General features: G+C 30.3%; 1 protein-coding gene across 7 annotated transcripts; it reads right to left on the bottom strand.

Moving 5' to 3' along the window:
• Positions 1 to 612: 612 nt before the first annotated feature.
• On the bottom strand, positions 613 to 3,654 carry LOC112292263 (uncharacterized). Of its 7 annotated transcripts, none has more exons than XM_090256379.1 (5): positions 3,336 to 3,654; positions 3,182 to 3,243; positions 1,968 to 2,381; positions 1,494 to 1,621; positions 613 to 1,201 (listed from the first exon to the last, which is right to left on the bottom strand). In XM_090256379.1, the coding sequence occupies exons 3-5, from the start codon at positions 2,315 to 2,317 to the stop codon at positions 1,005 to 1,007; spliced, it is 675 nt and encodes a 224-aa protein (XP_090112505.1). In that variant the 5' UTR covers positions 2,318 to 2,381; positions 3,182 to 3,243; positions 3,336 to 3,654; the 3' UTR covers positions 613 to 1,004. The 7 variants fall into 7 exon arrangements, with proteins under 7 accessions (XP_090112505.1, XP_024396337.1, XP_024396336.1 ...); XM_024540569.3 differs by having other exon boundaries at positions 3,411 to 3,654; XM_024540568.3 differs by lacking the exon at positions 3,182 to 3,243 and having other exon boundaries at positions 3,297 to 3,654.
• Between the last annotated feature and the right edge of the window lie 14,947 nt (positions 3,655 to 18,601).

Raw genomic sequence — 18,601 nt, 5'->3', positions numbered from 1 at the left:
CTGATATTTTTATTTGCCACACTTTAAGCAATATCTTGTAATTCATTGATTATTATCTTGAAAATATATACGTTGAAGACTGTGACTATCCTTCACAATATTGCATTGAATACATAAGATCAAATATCATTACAATAGTATTATTTGATACTGATGTAAAAAACAAATAACTCGTTATTTGGAAAAAAGTGTTGAATAAAATTCCCAACGCATGTTACCTCATAAATAAATTGTTCTTCAATTGTGACAATTATAATATACTTTAGTAGAAGTGTTTTGCAAACTTTTTAAGTCGAAAAATTCAAATTCAAATGATGCTTCTAGATTTAAATTTCAAAAAAATTACAGTTATTCTTCTGCAGGGAATCAGTTCTCTCAAACGGATTCTTAACTGGTTTGGTCCAGATGCTTCGTGATTCAACAAGGGTTATCTACTGAGTCAACCCCATTCATTAAGATGACTTTGTGTTGGTTTCCCAACCCCTTAATGTCTGAGATTGTTCCTCTGATGAATATACCTTTCAAAAGACACGTCATAAAACAGTACAGCCAAACACATACCCATATGTTAGAAAAATACATTTAAAAACATGTGGACTTTCGGACGAAACATTTGTGATTGGTTTGAAGTTAATATACACTTCAAATCCACAGTAAATGAGTTACACATGACAGTAAATTACTGGATGCTACAAATGTTCGGTAAGAGGAAGACTAGGGAAATAGAGTAAAAAAATGTAATGCAAATCTATGCCGCAGTGACAAGCTTGAACCACTTCCACTAAAGAATGGGAGTTGATCTGAACATCTTACTGTGATGCTCGTTACGGCATTACAACTGCCTTCCAATTCTGTTCCCATTTCACAGGACCATTAGCACTCAAGAAAAAAATCAGCTACAATGTCGTTTCTTCCCCTCTTATGATATGTCTATTCATGAATGCAGAAAAAATTTGCTGCTCGGTCTACGCGTTTCTTTCTTCTTTCTTTTCTGTTTGTTTGTTTTACAAAAGTGTGAGGGTCAAATTCATCAGGCTGGTCAAGACTTGCCATGAATTCATGTCGCTGCGATTCATGCTTGGAGCACCGTTCTCTCGCAATTCTTTGACAATCCCTACCGCTCCTCTTACTTTTCTCCTCTTTGCTTCTTCTATCTTCTTCACCAAAAAGCCCCTGTATGGTATCAAAAAACTTTGAAGACCTGTATGTCAAGAAAATTGTTCTATTAGCCCACGCATTATATTCTTACAATTGACAATTCTGGCAATTCTAGCAGCAAGTGAAGAGTTTTAGTATCCCTCGAATAAGTATCGATTTTGATGAATTATCTGCTATGACAATTCTGCCCATAAATATTGAATGGTTATAGATCTAGAAAACAGAACATGGACTTGCCCATGTTCAATCTATGCAGCAAGATACGTCATCTGGAACTCAACATGGGAGAGTGCACGAGGCACCTCAAATTGAGGGTGGACAGATCAGGCACCTACCCAATATGTACAGGTTCTGATACGTTGCTCCCATCGGTGAGATTTTTGCAGTCTCAGGTATCTTTTGCAGGCATTTGAGGAAATGATGATCCGCATCGAGTAACTGTGCTTGATCATATGCGTCATAGCTGTTTGCAAATACATGTTATAACAAGGGATGCGATCGCTTTACCAATAGAACCAACAAAATATATATTTTTTAAAATTAAAAAACAACTGCACAATATGCAGTAAACACGGAGATAGGAGTAGTGGAACCAGGGTTACTATCTCATTCACTTCACTGGAACAAATGAGTGTCTATTATCGTCCACCTAGTCTCCAAAAAAACACCTCGATCATAAAGGATACAAATGACCCAACAGATTCTACGCATCAGCATGAATAACTAGAACAAGACGAAACCTTTTTGGCACCTCTAGTGTAAATGCAATGTCTTCCACACAGAGTAGGAAAGATTGTGATGATCAGTACCCCATATCATGCCGGTAGCAGCAGTAATCCACCCAATCTGTAGGGGGTTTGTCCCAGTGAAGTGAGCCAGATTCGCGGCCACTCGAATAATTTGGTCCGCAGTAGTTGCCGTACCTAGGGAAAAATCGAGAGAACAAGTTTCGTGCGCCTGTGTGCCAAGAAACTGTGGCTGTGTAAGGAACAAAAGTGGGAGTAGGGCAGCCACCTTGCTTACTTGTCTGCACATGATTGCCTACGGCTTCTGCATCTGACAATAAAATGCCGTTTGATAAGACTTGATTTGTTCGGCCATTCTTCCTAAATAAAAGGCTTTCTGCGGCATTCAGAAACTTCGAGCCATCCAGCTTCATGACTGCCTGATATTTTACTATTTCCTACTTTTGAATGCCTTGCATACGCAAGAACTGCTTGAACCTGTTGAAACCCACCAACATCCGTCTGTTACAAGGTAAACACCCTTTGGGCACGGCAGAAATGTTTTCCGAAAGATGAGAGGGAAAACACCACATGGAGGAGCAGAAAATGAATGAGAAACCCAAATGAGGAATAAAGCCAGTGTGCTATTTTATGGAGTGCTTTGATGACCGACAGGGGGCAATAGATGTACCACAAAGGACCGAGCATCCATAGGGCACAAAATTCAGCAAGGCTTTTAATTAAAGAAAGGTATAGCATCTCAATTTTTTAGAACAAGAAATGAGACTCGAAATTTTCACTTGAGTTCTGTTACATTTTCCCATCGGTGTAAAAAATGCAATCTCCGCGCATGGAAGACTTCCATGCGCAAAAGTTCTTAAAATAAACTAAAATCTCACCACCACAGAAACTCGCAGGTAAATATGGTACTAGGAGGGATCTATCTAGCACATGAAGTGCTTCGATTAACTGCGCCTCCTCTTCTTTTCATTTCCTCCAAATTATTAAGAAACACGGAATTTAGGCATAGCAAACTTCGAGATACAGAAGTTTGTCTCTCAAGTACTTGCATGTTGTCAAAGTTCTACCCGCAATTTAAAATTTGTTCACTTACGACCTATCAGTAATTAAAAGACGGGGTCCGATTACACTATGCAAACTTTGAATACTCTATGAATACTTAACGTCACAGTGTGACAAGACCACGCACAATCCTAATTCGGAAGAGCGAGAATCAAAAGATTGAAAAACTAATCTACATCCTAACTAAGACTCTCATTAAGTGCACCAACACAAACCTCCGCCATTGATAGCCATAATCAAGGTGCAGTGCTACAATGCAAGTCCAAAATGCTTACAACTGCACTCAAACACAAACAACAATGAAATAAATAAACAAATAAAAACACGCACACGCACGATGCGCAATAGTTTAGCATTCACGCCTCACACCTCTACCCGAAAAGCCGAATTCAACTCAAGATCCGCCACAGCTGAAGAGGCTGGAGCAAGCACAGATCCAACTACCCGTCCCACGAGCAGGTCGACTGGGAAGCTCGAAGCTATGGAGCAGAACTCAGTCTCAGCACGCCAACTCGGGCCCAATTCAAACACGTTGGAACCTCACGAGACACAGAACGCGACAAAAATTGACAACCATGGCGGAGAGCAGCGGCGAGAAACGCAGCACGACAAGTGGCGCACAGGCACCAGGAATTATGACCACCACTGTCGATGGCACAATTAAAGTATAATACCGTCGCTCCAGCCTCGTGAACGCCGACGACGCAGACGAAGCGGTGGTGGTGGTTGTGAAGCTCCACGGCTACCGCAGCCCATTCTGCGGCTTCGATCACCGTGGCTTTTGCTCCCCTTTCCCCGCCGCGGGGGCTTCTCCCTCGGCCTCCACCCCGGCGGCTTCGAACATCACCGTGCCCATCCTAGTATGTTGTGGTATTAACGTGGGTTCTAATTCGTAGAATGTGTGTATTTATTGGTTGACTAGTTTTTGATACTCGTTTGACCCAAGTAATGTAAGGACACAGTTTTGGTACTTTAACTATGAGTGTGTAGCTTTATCCAATGAAGACCAAGAAGTATGAATGAGAAATATAATATAATGGAGTATAATGATCAAGTGGTTCCTACTATAGTACCAGAAATCTGGAAATCGTCTGCAAAATAATATCCCAGAGAAAAAATTATGATAAACAAAGCTTGTGCAATGTGAATAACAATTACATTCTTTTAGAATATAAACTTGTGTAGTGTATTCAAAATCATCATTTCAAAAATATATCAATGGGACATGATGAGGCTCTAAGGTTTTGTCTCATGTATATATGGAGTGTGGATGTGAGTATGTGTAATTACACATGGTATCCTAGGATGGTCATTTCTTCACATTTAATCACGACAATGGAAGTAAATTATTATTTTTTTATACTTGATTAACATTCCAATAAGCAATTGAGGTTGCTGAGTTTTAGAAAGAGCTAATATTAGGATTTTAAGTAATTAGGACTAATAACAAGAAACAAAGAGCTAGAGTCCTTGCAAGTAGCAATTTGAAAGTAGGGTGTAAGTGATAAAGGCACATCATTAAGTAGGACTAAGTAATCTGTGGAGCAGACAAAGGAGTGGATGGCATTACAATTACCACACTAATCAAGGAGAAAGATGGAGTTGTATGCCACTATTGTCAAGGCATAGGTGGCCGACACACTTATCACCTTAACAAACTCAAAGATACGATGCCAAGTAATAAAGGCCTGCTTTGATGACCATGTAAAATCTAAGCTTATAGCTACAGTGACTAACTTAGGCATGTATGTGGAAATCCATCCTATTAAATTTGTGTCAGGTAAAAAACTCTCAAATGACTTATATTGGAGTTGCATGAGGTTCTTTTTGAACAAAAAAATAATCAAAATTTGATTCAATGAAGCCAAATTGAAGCTCAAGCTAGAACATCCCTCAAGATGTGTAATAATGACATACCTTATAGAGGGGAGAAAATCCAAAAGATCATGCAAGTATGATTAATCTCATTCAAAATCAAGTTAAATGAAGAATTATGGCTATGAAGAATTTTTTGATATGGATTTTTTAAAATTATTATTAAAGATGAGATTGCCATACAAAAAATCCTTATGTAGATGCATTATTTATCAAAATAGGATATTTGCATCTTAGACCCTTGGATTTCAAGATTCAACCTAGACAAATTAGTTGGTATGAAGATGCCAACTTAGATTATCTTGAAAGCTATCTCGGATGAATTTTTGAGTAATTCTTAAGATATTACAACCTATTTAGGCTAGGTATTGGGTGGTGACTATCAAAATAGAAACAATACAAATCAAAGCTTTTGTGTGGCAGTTATGATGGAAATAGCTTATAATCTCATTGTTAGAGTAAAAAACATTTATTACAAAATTTATTCATAATATGTAAATAAATTATAAAAACTCACTTATATAATGTAAGTATTATTTTGCTTCATTATACTTTATTCAAGAGTGTCTAATATTACTTAAAAATCAAAGAATAAAAATGGAGGCCTAGACAAGCAATCTACCTCTTTTGTAAGTATATGTGCCTTTGAAGGACAATTCTGTTCTTGAACCACAAAATGAACAAGAGTTAAAGAAGACATTCACCTAACCTCTCCAATAAATCAACATCTAAATATATACAATCTGATAACATATTTTTATATAAATTTTGGGAAGATAGATAATGAATGAGAGATAGACTATAATCATTCAAAAAGAATTACAATAACTGGATCAATATTAGTGATTCTTAACAAAAAGGCTTAACTACAACACAATAGATCATAAAGAAAATAGATTGTAGATAGGTATTTTTGCCAAACACAAGAAAATTTACAAAAGACAAAAAATTTATAACTATGAAGAATATCTAGATAAGTTGTAAGGAACTAAGACTACTACTATTGATGCAATAAAATAGCCTTTAAATAAAAAATCAGCTGGCTACAGATGGTGACATAACTTATACACAAGATAGAAGAATAACTATGATGGATAGAATAATTGGCAATGAAAGAAATATATAAGACCATCACAACCTACACATCTCTTACATTATACCATTGGTTCTCCTTGCCACAAGGCCTAGAAATACCTTGTTAATTAATTATCATACACTGCCCTTCCTACACTCAAAGATTATAGTGATAAATCTCTCTAATTTTTTTTTTCATAGGTGGCATTCTATGCATGTCTAATAGATGGTATGGAATAAGTAGTAGGATCCTTGTAAATTAGAATTGTAGAAAGAAGAAATTCTAGAGACTCGTCCATACATATGTGCAACAATGGCCAATTAGAGCAACCATTTCCTTCAAAAAGAATTAACAATTGACCTCACATAGATCTCAACAGGCAAAATTCCTCACAAATAATATTTGAACTGGTTTTAAGCATGGTCATCCTTGAAACCTTTGCAATCTTAGCTAATAATAAGTGTAATAAGATTGCACTTCTCTCATTACACTTATTTTATATCTTTGATGAATGCCTGAGAGGTCAAGGTATACAAAACAAGATTTCTATAGCAACCTTACTATCAAAACTATCAACACAAACTATGATCTGCAAAAATCAACTCATAAGTACGTCTAACAATCAATTGGCATAATGGCTTCATTGACACCAAGAGATGCACTACTTCTCAATTAATATTTCATCTATGATATCATGCTAGAAAGTAGCATAGTATATAAAAATAATATTAAATGTTATGAAAATTTGGATTGTAATAAAAATAAGAATAAAAAATAAAAAATACTTATTTAATTTATTTAAGTTTATAATTTAAGTTTTATAATTAAAGATAGAAATTATAGGATTTATTAATAAAGTTTTTAGAAGGTCTTTGGTGCTAAGGATATAATATTTTGACTTCTAGGCCATCCTATGTAGACAAATAAGATAAGTTGATGGAAGACTTCATTTCCATTGATTGAAGGTTATGTCTAATGGACTTCAAGATGTTGTCTGAGTCCATATTGGAATTTGAAGCTACTTCAGGGTGGTCATTCAAAGTTTAGAGGTTGAGATTTGTTAGCTTGTGTAGAGAGCTATAATTTTTGTGTAAAAATCAAGGAGTTTGAAATTTTTATGATAGAGAAATGGATAATTGAAGTTAAGATCTTGAATTTGTACCTATTGCCATCTTTTTTGAGTACAAGGTGATTTAGAAGAGCTTTTGGAGTTTAAAAAGTGAGGTTCAAAATCTGACTTAAGAAGCTAAATTTTAAGTAAAAAAGTTAATAAATTTTAAAATTAAAAAAAAAGAAGAAAGAGCTATTGGAAGTGAGTGCTTTAAAACTAAAGTTTGTAAGTGAGTTCTTTTCATGGAGGTTTCAATTTGGGCAATATTTTGAATTTTTGGACAAAATTTTAGCTCAAAATTTCTATAAGTATAAATGATTATGTTAAAAAGCTGTATATAATTTTTTTATAATATTTGAATGTTGTATTTTTAAAATATGGTAGATTTAGTGCACAATGTTATATTTTAATACAACTATATGGTGAAAATATAATCACAAAATTAAAATTTTAATTAATATCTAATTATCTTGATTTAATAATAATTTAAGATATTTAAATTTGACTTTTATAAAAGCCTCTTAATTTATTTTCTTGTCTTAATAGCTAATAGATTAAAGGTTGATTAATAATTTTAACTTTTAGATTGTAAAAATTCTTTTGTTGCCTTAGAATGGCCATATATTGATAAAAATAGGATAAATAATTAGTATGGTTGATATTAAAATTAAATTGAAGGTAGAATTGGGTTAAAAAATCCCTAGAATAAGTTGGATTGATATCCGAGGGTTGACCATTTGTGGGACATGGTCAAAATCAAACCTCTAGCAATTAAAATGGATGTCTAGGACGAAATATGGAAGCATTTGGAGATTGGCAATTGGCATTGAAGAGCTAGCTTTAAGCTTTTTTTAATAAAATAAGGCTTATTTTTATAGAATTTGGGATAATTTTGAAATTATTATTTAAAATTAGGTTTTGTATTGGCGACTTTGAATTTATGCAATACAATTAAGGCTAACACTTTGATCTAGTTCATGCAATAAGTATCACATCTATAGTTCAAAATTTGATAATGCTTGGTTGATTGAATGTACTAAGTGTGCATAATTTTTTATATTAATCTAATAATGTAATTGAAAGATATCTGATTTTTGATACAAGAAGATATCAAAAGTTGGCAGTTTGAAATTGAGTAGGATTTTTATGATATCTAAAGATCTACTAATTAGAAAAAGGTGAAATTTGGCATGATATTAGAAGACTTGAAGATTAAGCTATACACAAATTTTGAGCTAAAATTAATTGTTGAAAAAGAAGAAATTGCTATTAGGTCATCTATATCAACTTTTGAGTTGGTAGCTAAGTGATATTAGTACAGTGTTTTGGATGTTTTCTCACAATCTATAAGTTGGATTGGACTAAAATTTTTTTAACATATAAAAGATTTATAGTAGGATTTATATGTAATTTTTTTATAAAAAGATGATGATAAAATTAAAAATTAAAGCTTGTTGAAGATTATTGACTAGGATTGCATAATTATGAAAGTAATAAGGCAATTGGAATTTGTATGTCATTGAGATTATTAAAAAGAATATTTTTGAGTACTTTATATTGGCTTTAAATAATTTTGAATTAAAATTTGAATTATACTCTTCTTATATGGGTGAAATCTATTAAGATTTTTTAGATATTTATACAATATAACTTCACCTATTACAATCAAGTGCTTTGTGCATTTCCAAATAAGACAACATATAATTCAATAGCAGATAGTTAGAATTTGATATGTTTAACATGTATTAGAAGTTAGGCAATATTTGAAGATTTGTAACGAATCTATAGTTGATTGTTTTTGTAGAGGTATTTAAAGATATAGATTAACCTATAAAAAAGTTTAAATCCAACTAAATAGTTAGATTGAGAATTATTAGATGATACAGATTTAGAAGGAATTTCCATAAGAGTGTAAGTAATTTTAGAATATATAGTTGCATCTTGAGGATTCTTATGCATTTAAGACTTATATATTTGAATAAATTGTCTTCATGAAGATAAATTATAAATAAATTTTTGATTTTATAAATTTCCAACTTGTTTAAGCAATTAGTAGTAGCTACAGGACTAACACTTTTTTGAAGCAAACTCTCTCTACTACAACAATAGAGTAACTTAACACACCCCAAACAATGATCTTTGTATGAAAATCACAATCTGGTTACAAATCATGCAAAGCTTTAATGACCATGCAAAGAAAAATACTATAAGATACATATTATCAGACCAGGTTTTTTATATCTCCAAAAACACAAGCTTAAGAGATAAAAAATCATCGCCCTCTATAAGAAAATATGAGCAAGAGTATGCTTTTATGATGTTGAAGCCACCTTAACATACAAAAACATTGAAAGAGTAGGGAGTGGTAGGATATGTATATGAATTGTACCCTACTTTTAATCCATAGTTAGTGCAAGCTACCATTCTTCCTTGGAGCAAGCTCAATAGCTTGTACTTTAGAACACCACTAAAGATCACATAGCAATACTTAATATTTATATTCCAAAGACCTTAGCAGAGAAGTGTAACCTCTAACTTGAATTCATGGCAAAATTTTCCAAGATCTCCATTGAATATTGGTAGATGATTGGAATAAAATAAAAAAAAATAAAGTAATAAATCCAACATGAATAAATCAATGATCTTCCAAAGAAAAAGGAAGATTTTTGTCTTACTAGTCACTTCTATATTATATAAGTTTTTATATTAATTTTTTTATTTTATTTAGATATATTATAATTATAATATAAGATTAATTTATTAATATTATAATTACACATCAACATACATATAAAAAAAGATAATAAAATTATATAATATAAAAATAAAAACTCCAACTTATAAAATAATGATTTTTTATATAATCATTAATTTTATAAATACTATGTAAATAAAATTGAAGTAAAATTATTTTATTTAATAATTCATGAAATGAATCTACATCTAAATTTTATATTCTTCTGTATTTAAATTCTATTTTATTTTTTAATATATTTTTATTTATACCTTGAAGTTGATCATGTATTCTTATAATTTAATCTTTATCTATTTTTATTAATTATTGATAAAATAATATATCTAACATAAGTTATATATTTTTTTTGAATATGTTTTATTGAATATTGGCCTATATTTGCAATTATTTTTTTTATATGCCTTATAAATACATATCACAATATATATATATATATATATATATATATATATATATGTGTGTGTGTGTGTGTGTTCAAAAATTTATTCTTTAGCTTTGAAATTATCAAAGCATATTCTTAATATCTTCCAAATCTTATTATTACTATTGTTTATATCTCTCTTTAATTCTTTTTTTTCTTTTCAACATTTGTGAACCTTGCTCCTAACATCTCAATTTTTTTTTTTTCTTCTTAAAAATGCTCATATAACTTTTAGACTTAATAATAGGCCATTGTAAGCTCTTTAAAGTTTTTTCCAATCTTAATAAGTTTATTAGGTATATTTTTTTAGATACAAGAATGAATGAAAAATTAATTTAAACTTATTTATTTATTTCTTTAAAATTCATCTTTTCAAATTCTTCACTATAATGCTTTATTGCCTTTAAATCTTAAGTTATTCCAATCAATATGCTACCATTGCTGAGAAATATGTCTTCTATTGACATGAAATCTTCAATTTGATTTTAATTCTTTACATTGTGAAAGATTAAGATGGTATTATTCTCCATCAAGCATAGTTTCAACATTTTTAAAGCTTCTTTTATATCTTTTGGTTTTAATTTGACTTAAAATTTTTCTAAAATATTTTAAGAAGTTGTATAGTAGTCAACATAACTTTCAATGCATTCAATAAAATTTGAGATACCATAGATGTGCTTCACATCATTCAATGTGGCTTTTGTAGTTATGGTCTTCTATATTCCACCTATTCCAACAAGACACAATGCCTTCACTTTATTCACACATTGTTATCTTAGTTGTGATAAATATTATATTTTATCAAATATTTTTTTATCAAATAAATCAGGTTTAGGGTTTATAAAATCTTTAAATGAATTATTAAATAATTCATAAAAATATCAAAAAGTTATTTAAAAAATTAATAAAAATAATAAAAAAATCATTAAGAATTTATAAAGAAACCAAAAATAAATCTTATAAAAAATTCCAAAAAATCATAAAGAAATATTAAAAATTTAATTTTCAAAATCATAAAGAAATTATTAAGAAATTTTACAAAATATAAAAGATAAAAAATCTCAAAAGATATCCTAATTAAATTATAAATAAATGGTAATTACCTTTAAAAAAATCCTAAAAAAAATTCTTAATTAATACCTCAATAATTATTGATTAAATTATTGATCTTGCTTTTAATTTTGTAGACATTGTCCTTTAAAAAATTACCAAAAGCTCAATAACTTAAAAAAGAATCTAACTCACTAATTGAAAGAAAAAGCTCTTTAATTATTTATGTATTGACCATTATTATTTTCCAACTTTAATATTTATCTTTTAAAAATAATAATTATTTATAGAACTATTTACTTATACTGAAATTGAAAAACAAAATTAAACATAAGTTCACAATGTGCTTACAAAAAATAAATTTAATTCAACTAGCAAATTACTCAAGATCAATGAAACCTTAACTAACCTTTGAAATCCAAATTCTAAGATCCTAATCTAATTAGATTTTAATAACTTTTGATCTAATTATTTGATTGAGTTTAAGTTTATGAAAAAAAAATTAAAACAAGTAGATGGACAAGTCCACAAATTTTTACTTGTCAATATGCTAGAATGTTCAAAAAATTCTCAAAAAAATAAATTTTATTTACTTGTTTTCAAATTTCCAAGCCACTTAAAATATCTTTGAATTTGAAAAGATATTAATTTTTTTTATAATAGCTCAAATCACTCAAAATTAATATTTAATCAAACCTTAGCAAGTTGTCTCTCTAATTTTACTCTTTGAATAACAAAAGAATCCCAATGCTCCCAAAGATATGCAATTTTGTGCCTTAAAATTTGATTTCAACCTATATTCATATTTGGTCTTTTTTGGATATTAGCATCTAATTTTTTTAGATACTTTTTACTAGAAGTTACTGTTTACTTCTATCTTAAGAAGTAAATAGTAACTTGTCGTTTAAATCTGGATTGTTTCCAGGTTTTGAAAATATACACAGTTTTTGTTTTTTTTTGGAAGAAATAAAACCTCTTTATAAAATTGCGAATGTCAAGAGAAGTGAAGCTGTTGCTTGTGATGTCAAGCGTGGAGATACGGGCCTTGCAATTTGATAGAGTGTAGCAGAAGATCACACAAAGTGGCTGCTACTTGATCCCAGCGGGATGCATCTATCATCCACGCAGAAGCATTGAATTCCTTGTGCTACCCACGATATGAAGAGGTTGTGTAATATTTGAGGTTGAGGAATTGCAAAGCACAAAAGGACTTTTTCTATGACAGATCACAGTAAAGTCAAATAACATGACTTTACACATGACTTTACACAGGCGTTTATTTTATACAAAATCAGCATCTTCATGCAATCAGTTGGAACGGCTGAATTCTAGAGTATGCTGCTGCACTGTTTGGCTTGGTTGGCTCCAGGGCAGGTTTCTCATTAGGAACACCTTCAATCACAATTGTTCTAATTGGGATACTTAGCGGCATACTTTAAAGTTTGACACGCGCGCGAGATATCACCTGTTTTTTACTCCAACTACTCATGTTCACAGTCGCTGGCAGATGAGACAACAAAGATCGTCAAGCTTAAATCGAGGGGACAAAGTGGCAGCATTGGCGAGACATGGAAGAGATGTATGCTAGGAAAGTGGATCAATTTTGTCTTGGTGATGGACACAGGATAGCATTCTGGTTAAATGTGGAGTAAAATCGATTTGGAACGCGGACTTTGGCGGTAGACGGTTGGTTTGGCAGTAGACTTCGTGAATTAATTGGGACTCCTTCTTCTTCTTCTTTTTTTCTTTTTTTTTTTGTTAATGCACAGCCGGGATGTGTGGAGGCCGTGCAGACTGTTGAGGGTGGTCGGAGAACATTACCAAGTTGGAGCTTGAAGAGAGAAAGCGACAGGGAGTCCGGGAACAGGTGAGCACGTTTGCAGAAAGACGACAGCGAATGAGAGGCGTTTGTATGTAGACCGGTAACGGGCAACTTGAAGATGGCAATCTGTCGCCATGCGGCAGAGGATGGTATGGCTAACAATGTGATCGAGACGGTGGAAACCAAGCAAGGCAAGATGGACCGCTTAGGTGAAGAGTTGGAAATACTTGTGTAAGGGAGCTACGGTGTGGAGCTACTGTGTAGAGATCTGCATTGATCGTGAGGAACATCAAGTGATATCAAAATGAGAGACGCCGAGGCTTGCGTAGTTAGAATAATTTCAGCTTAATTCTTGTTTAGTTTTTCGTTCCGTAGGCTTAGAAGAGTGGCGCTAGGGGGATTCATTTGTCCGTTGTTGTCGCAAGCATTCTGTTCCTCCCCCTGCGCAAGTAGCCAGCTTGCTGCCGATACTCATTCAATGCGAGGTTTATTTTTGGTGGCTCAAAAGTATATTTGGGGTTCTAGAAGTAGTAGTTTAGGGTGGTTGTGGATGTCATAAGCGAAGGCGTTCGGGTTTGTTTGTTCAGGAGGTGTTGTCCAGAAGACACATCGCGTCATTTGTTCCCAATGCAGAGCGGACTAGAGGGTGTTGATCAGCTTCTTCGTAGTGGTGGGGAGCTAGCCAAGGCGGTCTCGAGTGGAGTTTGTTTGGAGTGTAGTTTCTATGGTTGGAAGGCTGTGATTCAAATGCATCTTAGCTCAGGTATACTAAAGCTTTATACATTGTTTATTTGCAAGTAGACGGTATTTGTGCTTGTTTCTAGGCTTCGGATGTGAGCACCTGCCTTACTCTCTTTTCCGGTCTTGCAAGATTCACCGCTCCTGCTGTTGGTCCTCATGAGCATCACCAAGCTAGTCCTCAAGGATCTGCTACATTTTTCTGCTGTGTTGGGGGAATGAAATGGGAGCTTATAGTCGTGTGAGCTGCAGAAAAGCTGGATGCGTCAAGTAATAGAGAAATGATGTTTCGACAACTTCCTTGGGACCAAATGAAGACCAAGCTGCATTCATTCAACCCGCAGCGGTTTCTAGCTTCACGCTTCACCTAAAGACCGCATGGTGATGAAAACGGTGAACACTTTCAAGATCACCATTCAGTGCAACTGCCTAATACATGTTGAAGGGCGTTGGATTTTCTTCAATCAGTCTGTAAGTTTAGTGGATTAGTGGATTTACAGGTAAGGATTCTGAAGGTAGGAGCCGCTTGAAGTTACTTTCCCGGAATGCTTTAGATCATCAAAAAAGGAACCAAGAAGAATCTGAGGCAACAAACCAAGTTTGTTGAAGGATGATACTTTCTGCAAATCATTAGCAACAAATCAAATCAAGATTTTGTAAATCTTTCTAGTTTTCTTGAACTTGAGGCAATTTTGCTCCACACATGTATACATATTCACCATATATTATTGGAATAACCATCCAACTTGGAAAAACAAGGTTTTATGTGCACACATTTGAAGTTAGTAATTGTAGAATTGTAATTGAGTCATATACTTAGAATTGCTTTGACTTGCTATAATATCTTTGTCCTTAATTATGAATGTGATTTATCTCTTTAAAATTCATCAAAGATATTTCTAGACTCTAAGTATTTTTGCTAATATAATAATAGAAGTACATAATGTAATAGTGAATAAGATGGATGCAATGCAAAAATACAATAAAAACTCCTATTGATACTTTTGACCACAATGTCTTATTTGTTGAGATTGCTATTATTGCCATTTCATACTATAATTGCACCAACTTCATCCATAGTTGGTGCATTATACCACCATGCATTCTTTTGCCAAAGCATTAAAACCTAGGAACTAAGATTCTTTATAAGTCCATTTAATCTTTGGCTAATATCAATAAATAGTTGTGTACATAAATTATAAATGTACAACATCTTTTGCAAAGCTTTTATTATTTTATGCTCTAAGCTAACAAAATTTGACATCTTAGTGGTAGATTTTTATGGTATTTTTTTTTGGCTTTAATAGTGTTATTTTAATACTTATTACATACTAATTGTTTAACTTAGCCAAAAAATTAGAAATATATAGTTGAACAAATTTAAAAGTTTTACTTCCTGATAAAAAAAAAACTAATCATTTAATAATATAACTCTTTACATAGATAATAAGTATAGTTACTACCACATGCTAAACACTAATCAATGTTTGTTCCATTAGGTCAAAAAGCTAAAACATTACTATATTTATATACATTCTTGTAAAATTCTTTAGCTTTATAGCTAGTATCTTCTCATTAGTTCCTCAAAACTTTTAGAAGAGAGTTGAACAACAAAAGAGAAACTTTTTCATTGGCACAATACATATTGGAATGTAGATTTTCTCACAAAGTATGAGATACATATTCTTTTATATAGTAAAGGGCACAACAATGGCTACAATTGATAGTCATCATGCCAAGTGAATGACAAAGATTATCTACTTAACTATAAAAATAACAATGTAGAAGAAAAAATTTATATGTTATTTGGTTAGCCATAGCACATGCTTCTTTAATTTCTTGTAATACTTATTAGTGTTGTCGCTTTATGCAAGTTATGCAACATACATTAATCTATTTATAGTTTATAATAATAAAATTCACTTCTCACTCCAAATTATAAGATGGCCTCAATTAAGAGTTGTTTGTAATTGGTGGTATGAAATAGAAGTAGCAATAAATAAGAACAAAAGAAGAACAACTTAAAACAAGTGATATAAGTAAAATCAAAAAATTTCACATCATAAAATAATTACAATTAATTCACTTGATTTTTATCAAGTAAAAAATCTAAATAAAAAATAAAAAATAAATCTTTAGATAGATGATTTTGATATATTTCTAATGGCATAAAAAACATATAGATTTAAGTTATGATAAATAAGTTATGATATATATTTTTTAAAAGTATTAATAAAAAATATTTAAGTAAATAATTTTAACTTTAAAAATAACTTGATTAAGAAATCAAGAATTTGAACCTCACTAAGTCTCTCAAGTAATATATATATATATATATATATATATATGAGTGTTCTAGAGAGGCCATGACATCTTAGTCTTATCCTCCTATCTACATCCAAGGCGCTACAATCCATATAGAACTTGTACACCTTTTTTTTTTTATAAAAACTATATTAACTGTTAGTCCTCCTATTTTTTATAAGTAGAACTAATATTTTTTATTTTTTACTTCACCATAATATTGAAAAAAATCCAATTAGCTATCATGGCCTTCAAATATTGCTCTATTTCATCATAATGGCTCTTAAAGTGGTAAAATTCATTATTACTAAAGTCTTTAAAATTGCTCTAAAAATTTCTAATTTTTTTAAAAATAAATTTAATTTTTAATTTTTTTAATATTATTTTTAAAATTATAATATCAATTTAAGATTAATTATTTATATTAAAAATATTTAATAGTAATAAAATAAATTTAAATAAATAAAAAATTTTATTTTCTATATAAATAACTAAAAAGATATGAAATTCTTTTTCATACATCTTTTAACTACTAATTAATATTTATAGGTTTTTTACAAGTAATATATATATATATATATATATATATATATATAGATAGAAATCTAATTTATACATTAGTTTTAATAAATAAATTTTAATATTAAAAAATAAAAAAATACTAAATCAACTAAGATAATTACATCTAAGACTTATTAAGACACTATTCTTATAACTTTTGTTTTTTAACAAGATTCTTATAACTTATAAATCTATTTGAATTCCAAAAAATATATAAATAGTATAAAAGACTTTGATTTTAATATTTTTTATATAAATAATTTTAAATTATACTTTCAATAATTCTACCAATTAAGATCTATTGATAGGAGTGGTATTGTTAGACAAATTTGTTTTCTAATACATTATCTTCATCAATAATCATGCTTGTTATTTTATAGTTGAGTTGTTTTTTTGGATAATGTTTAGTAGTATGCTTAGGTTCTTTATAATATATGTACAATCCTTCTTAATAACATTGAATCTTTCCTTACTCAATAAGAGATTTTAAATGTGTTGCATCTATTTGCATCAATTGTAATTTTGATGAATAAGTTTCTAAAAGCTTAAAAATTATTAATATTACTTGATTTTTTCTTCTCTAATTAAATATTTATTCTTTGCACCTTTTAAAAAATCAGTTGTTATATGCAATGACTTAAGCAATAAATCATTTTAATGAGTTTATTTTTTTATTATTAATAATAAATATTTAATATTAATTTATAATTTATATCAAAATTGGCTGATAAAGACTCTATCATTTCAATCTTTGTTAAAGAAAGAATTTAGTATTTGGCAACACAAATGAAAGTTGATTGTGATCCTTCTTGTATAGATAGGGGTTTTGTTTTTGCTATTCTTATTGAATGATATTTTTCAAATGTGGTTGTAAACACTTTTAAGAATAAATTTTGATCACGTTAAAATTATGATTTTATTTTATTTTTATTTTTATTTTTATCAAAGATGCAAACCAACAAAGAGCAATCATAGATAAAATTACATGTATAAATTCTACTTTATCCATTAACATATTAGAAAGAATGTAACCTTAAATAAAGCTTGATTTGTTGTAGATATCAACAAAATTTTGATCTTATTCCATCAATTTTTTTTGGCAGATTAATCTTTGTCTCTATCATATTTATAATAATAAGTCTTTTTGAATTCACTTTTAAGATTCAATTACTTATTCTTGTCAACTACACAACTTTTTAGTGTAGACATTGGATCTCATTGTTAATTTCTTTTATAAGCATAGAAATAATACTTCCATGGTTGACATTAATAATACATAAAAAATTTGTCCTAAGAATATTGACACGCTTGTGAAGATTTTCAATAGTTGCAAATCTATTCTTACTTCTACTAAGAATATCATCTATAATATATTTATCATCTATCTCTATAATAGACAAATTTAATAAATCCACAAGCCAAATTAGATAAAGGTAATCTATAACCTCCAATATCAAATAAAAATTTCCACAAAGAGGGATAGTCTATAATCAATGTTAAAAAAATAAAAAAATGTTGGTTTAAGGATAAATTGAATGTAACCTTTAAAACAAAATAATAAGAAGTAATATAATCTCCTCACTTTTAAACAAAACAAGAATAACAAATTGATACTCTAGTCAAGTTTTCAAATATATGAATCATATCAAAATAATAAAGTAGCAATATATTCTTATTGCATTTAAAAAATAAATAAACAAATCAAAAGTAGATATAAATTAAAAACTAAAGTGACTATTGCCAAATAAAAAGAAATAAAAGATTCTTGCGTTAAAACAAGAATAAAAGAAATGTATTGACAAGCATAAAGAAGGTATCACTTTTGTCTCTATATATACTATCTAACTAAGAAGCTATATAACAATGTTTTATAGATCATCCAACATGTGACCAATTTGCAAGATGTATATTTAACTTGTAAGG

This window comes from Physcomitrium patens, chromosome 15 (genome assembly GCF_059467195.1).
Source record: "Physcomitrium patens ecotype Gransden chromosome 15, ASM5946719v1, whole genome shotgun sequence".
Classification (NCBI taxonomy): domain Eukaryota; kingdom Viridiplantae; phylum Streptophyta; class Bryopsida; order Funariales; family Funariaceae; genus Physcomitrium; species Physcomitrium patens.
This window is presented reverse-complemented; position numbering and strand designations above follow the sequence as displayed.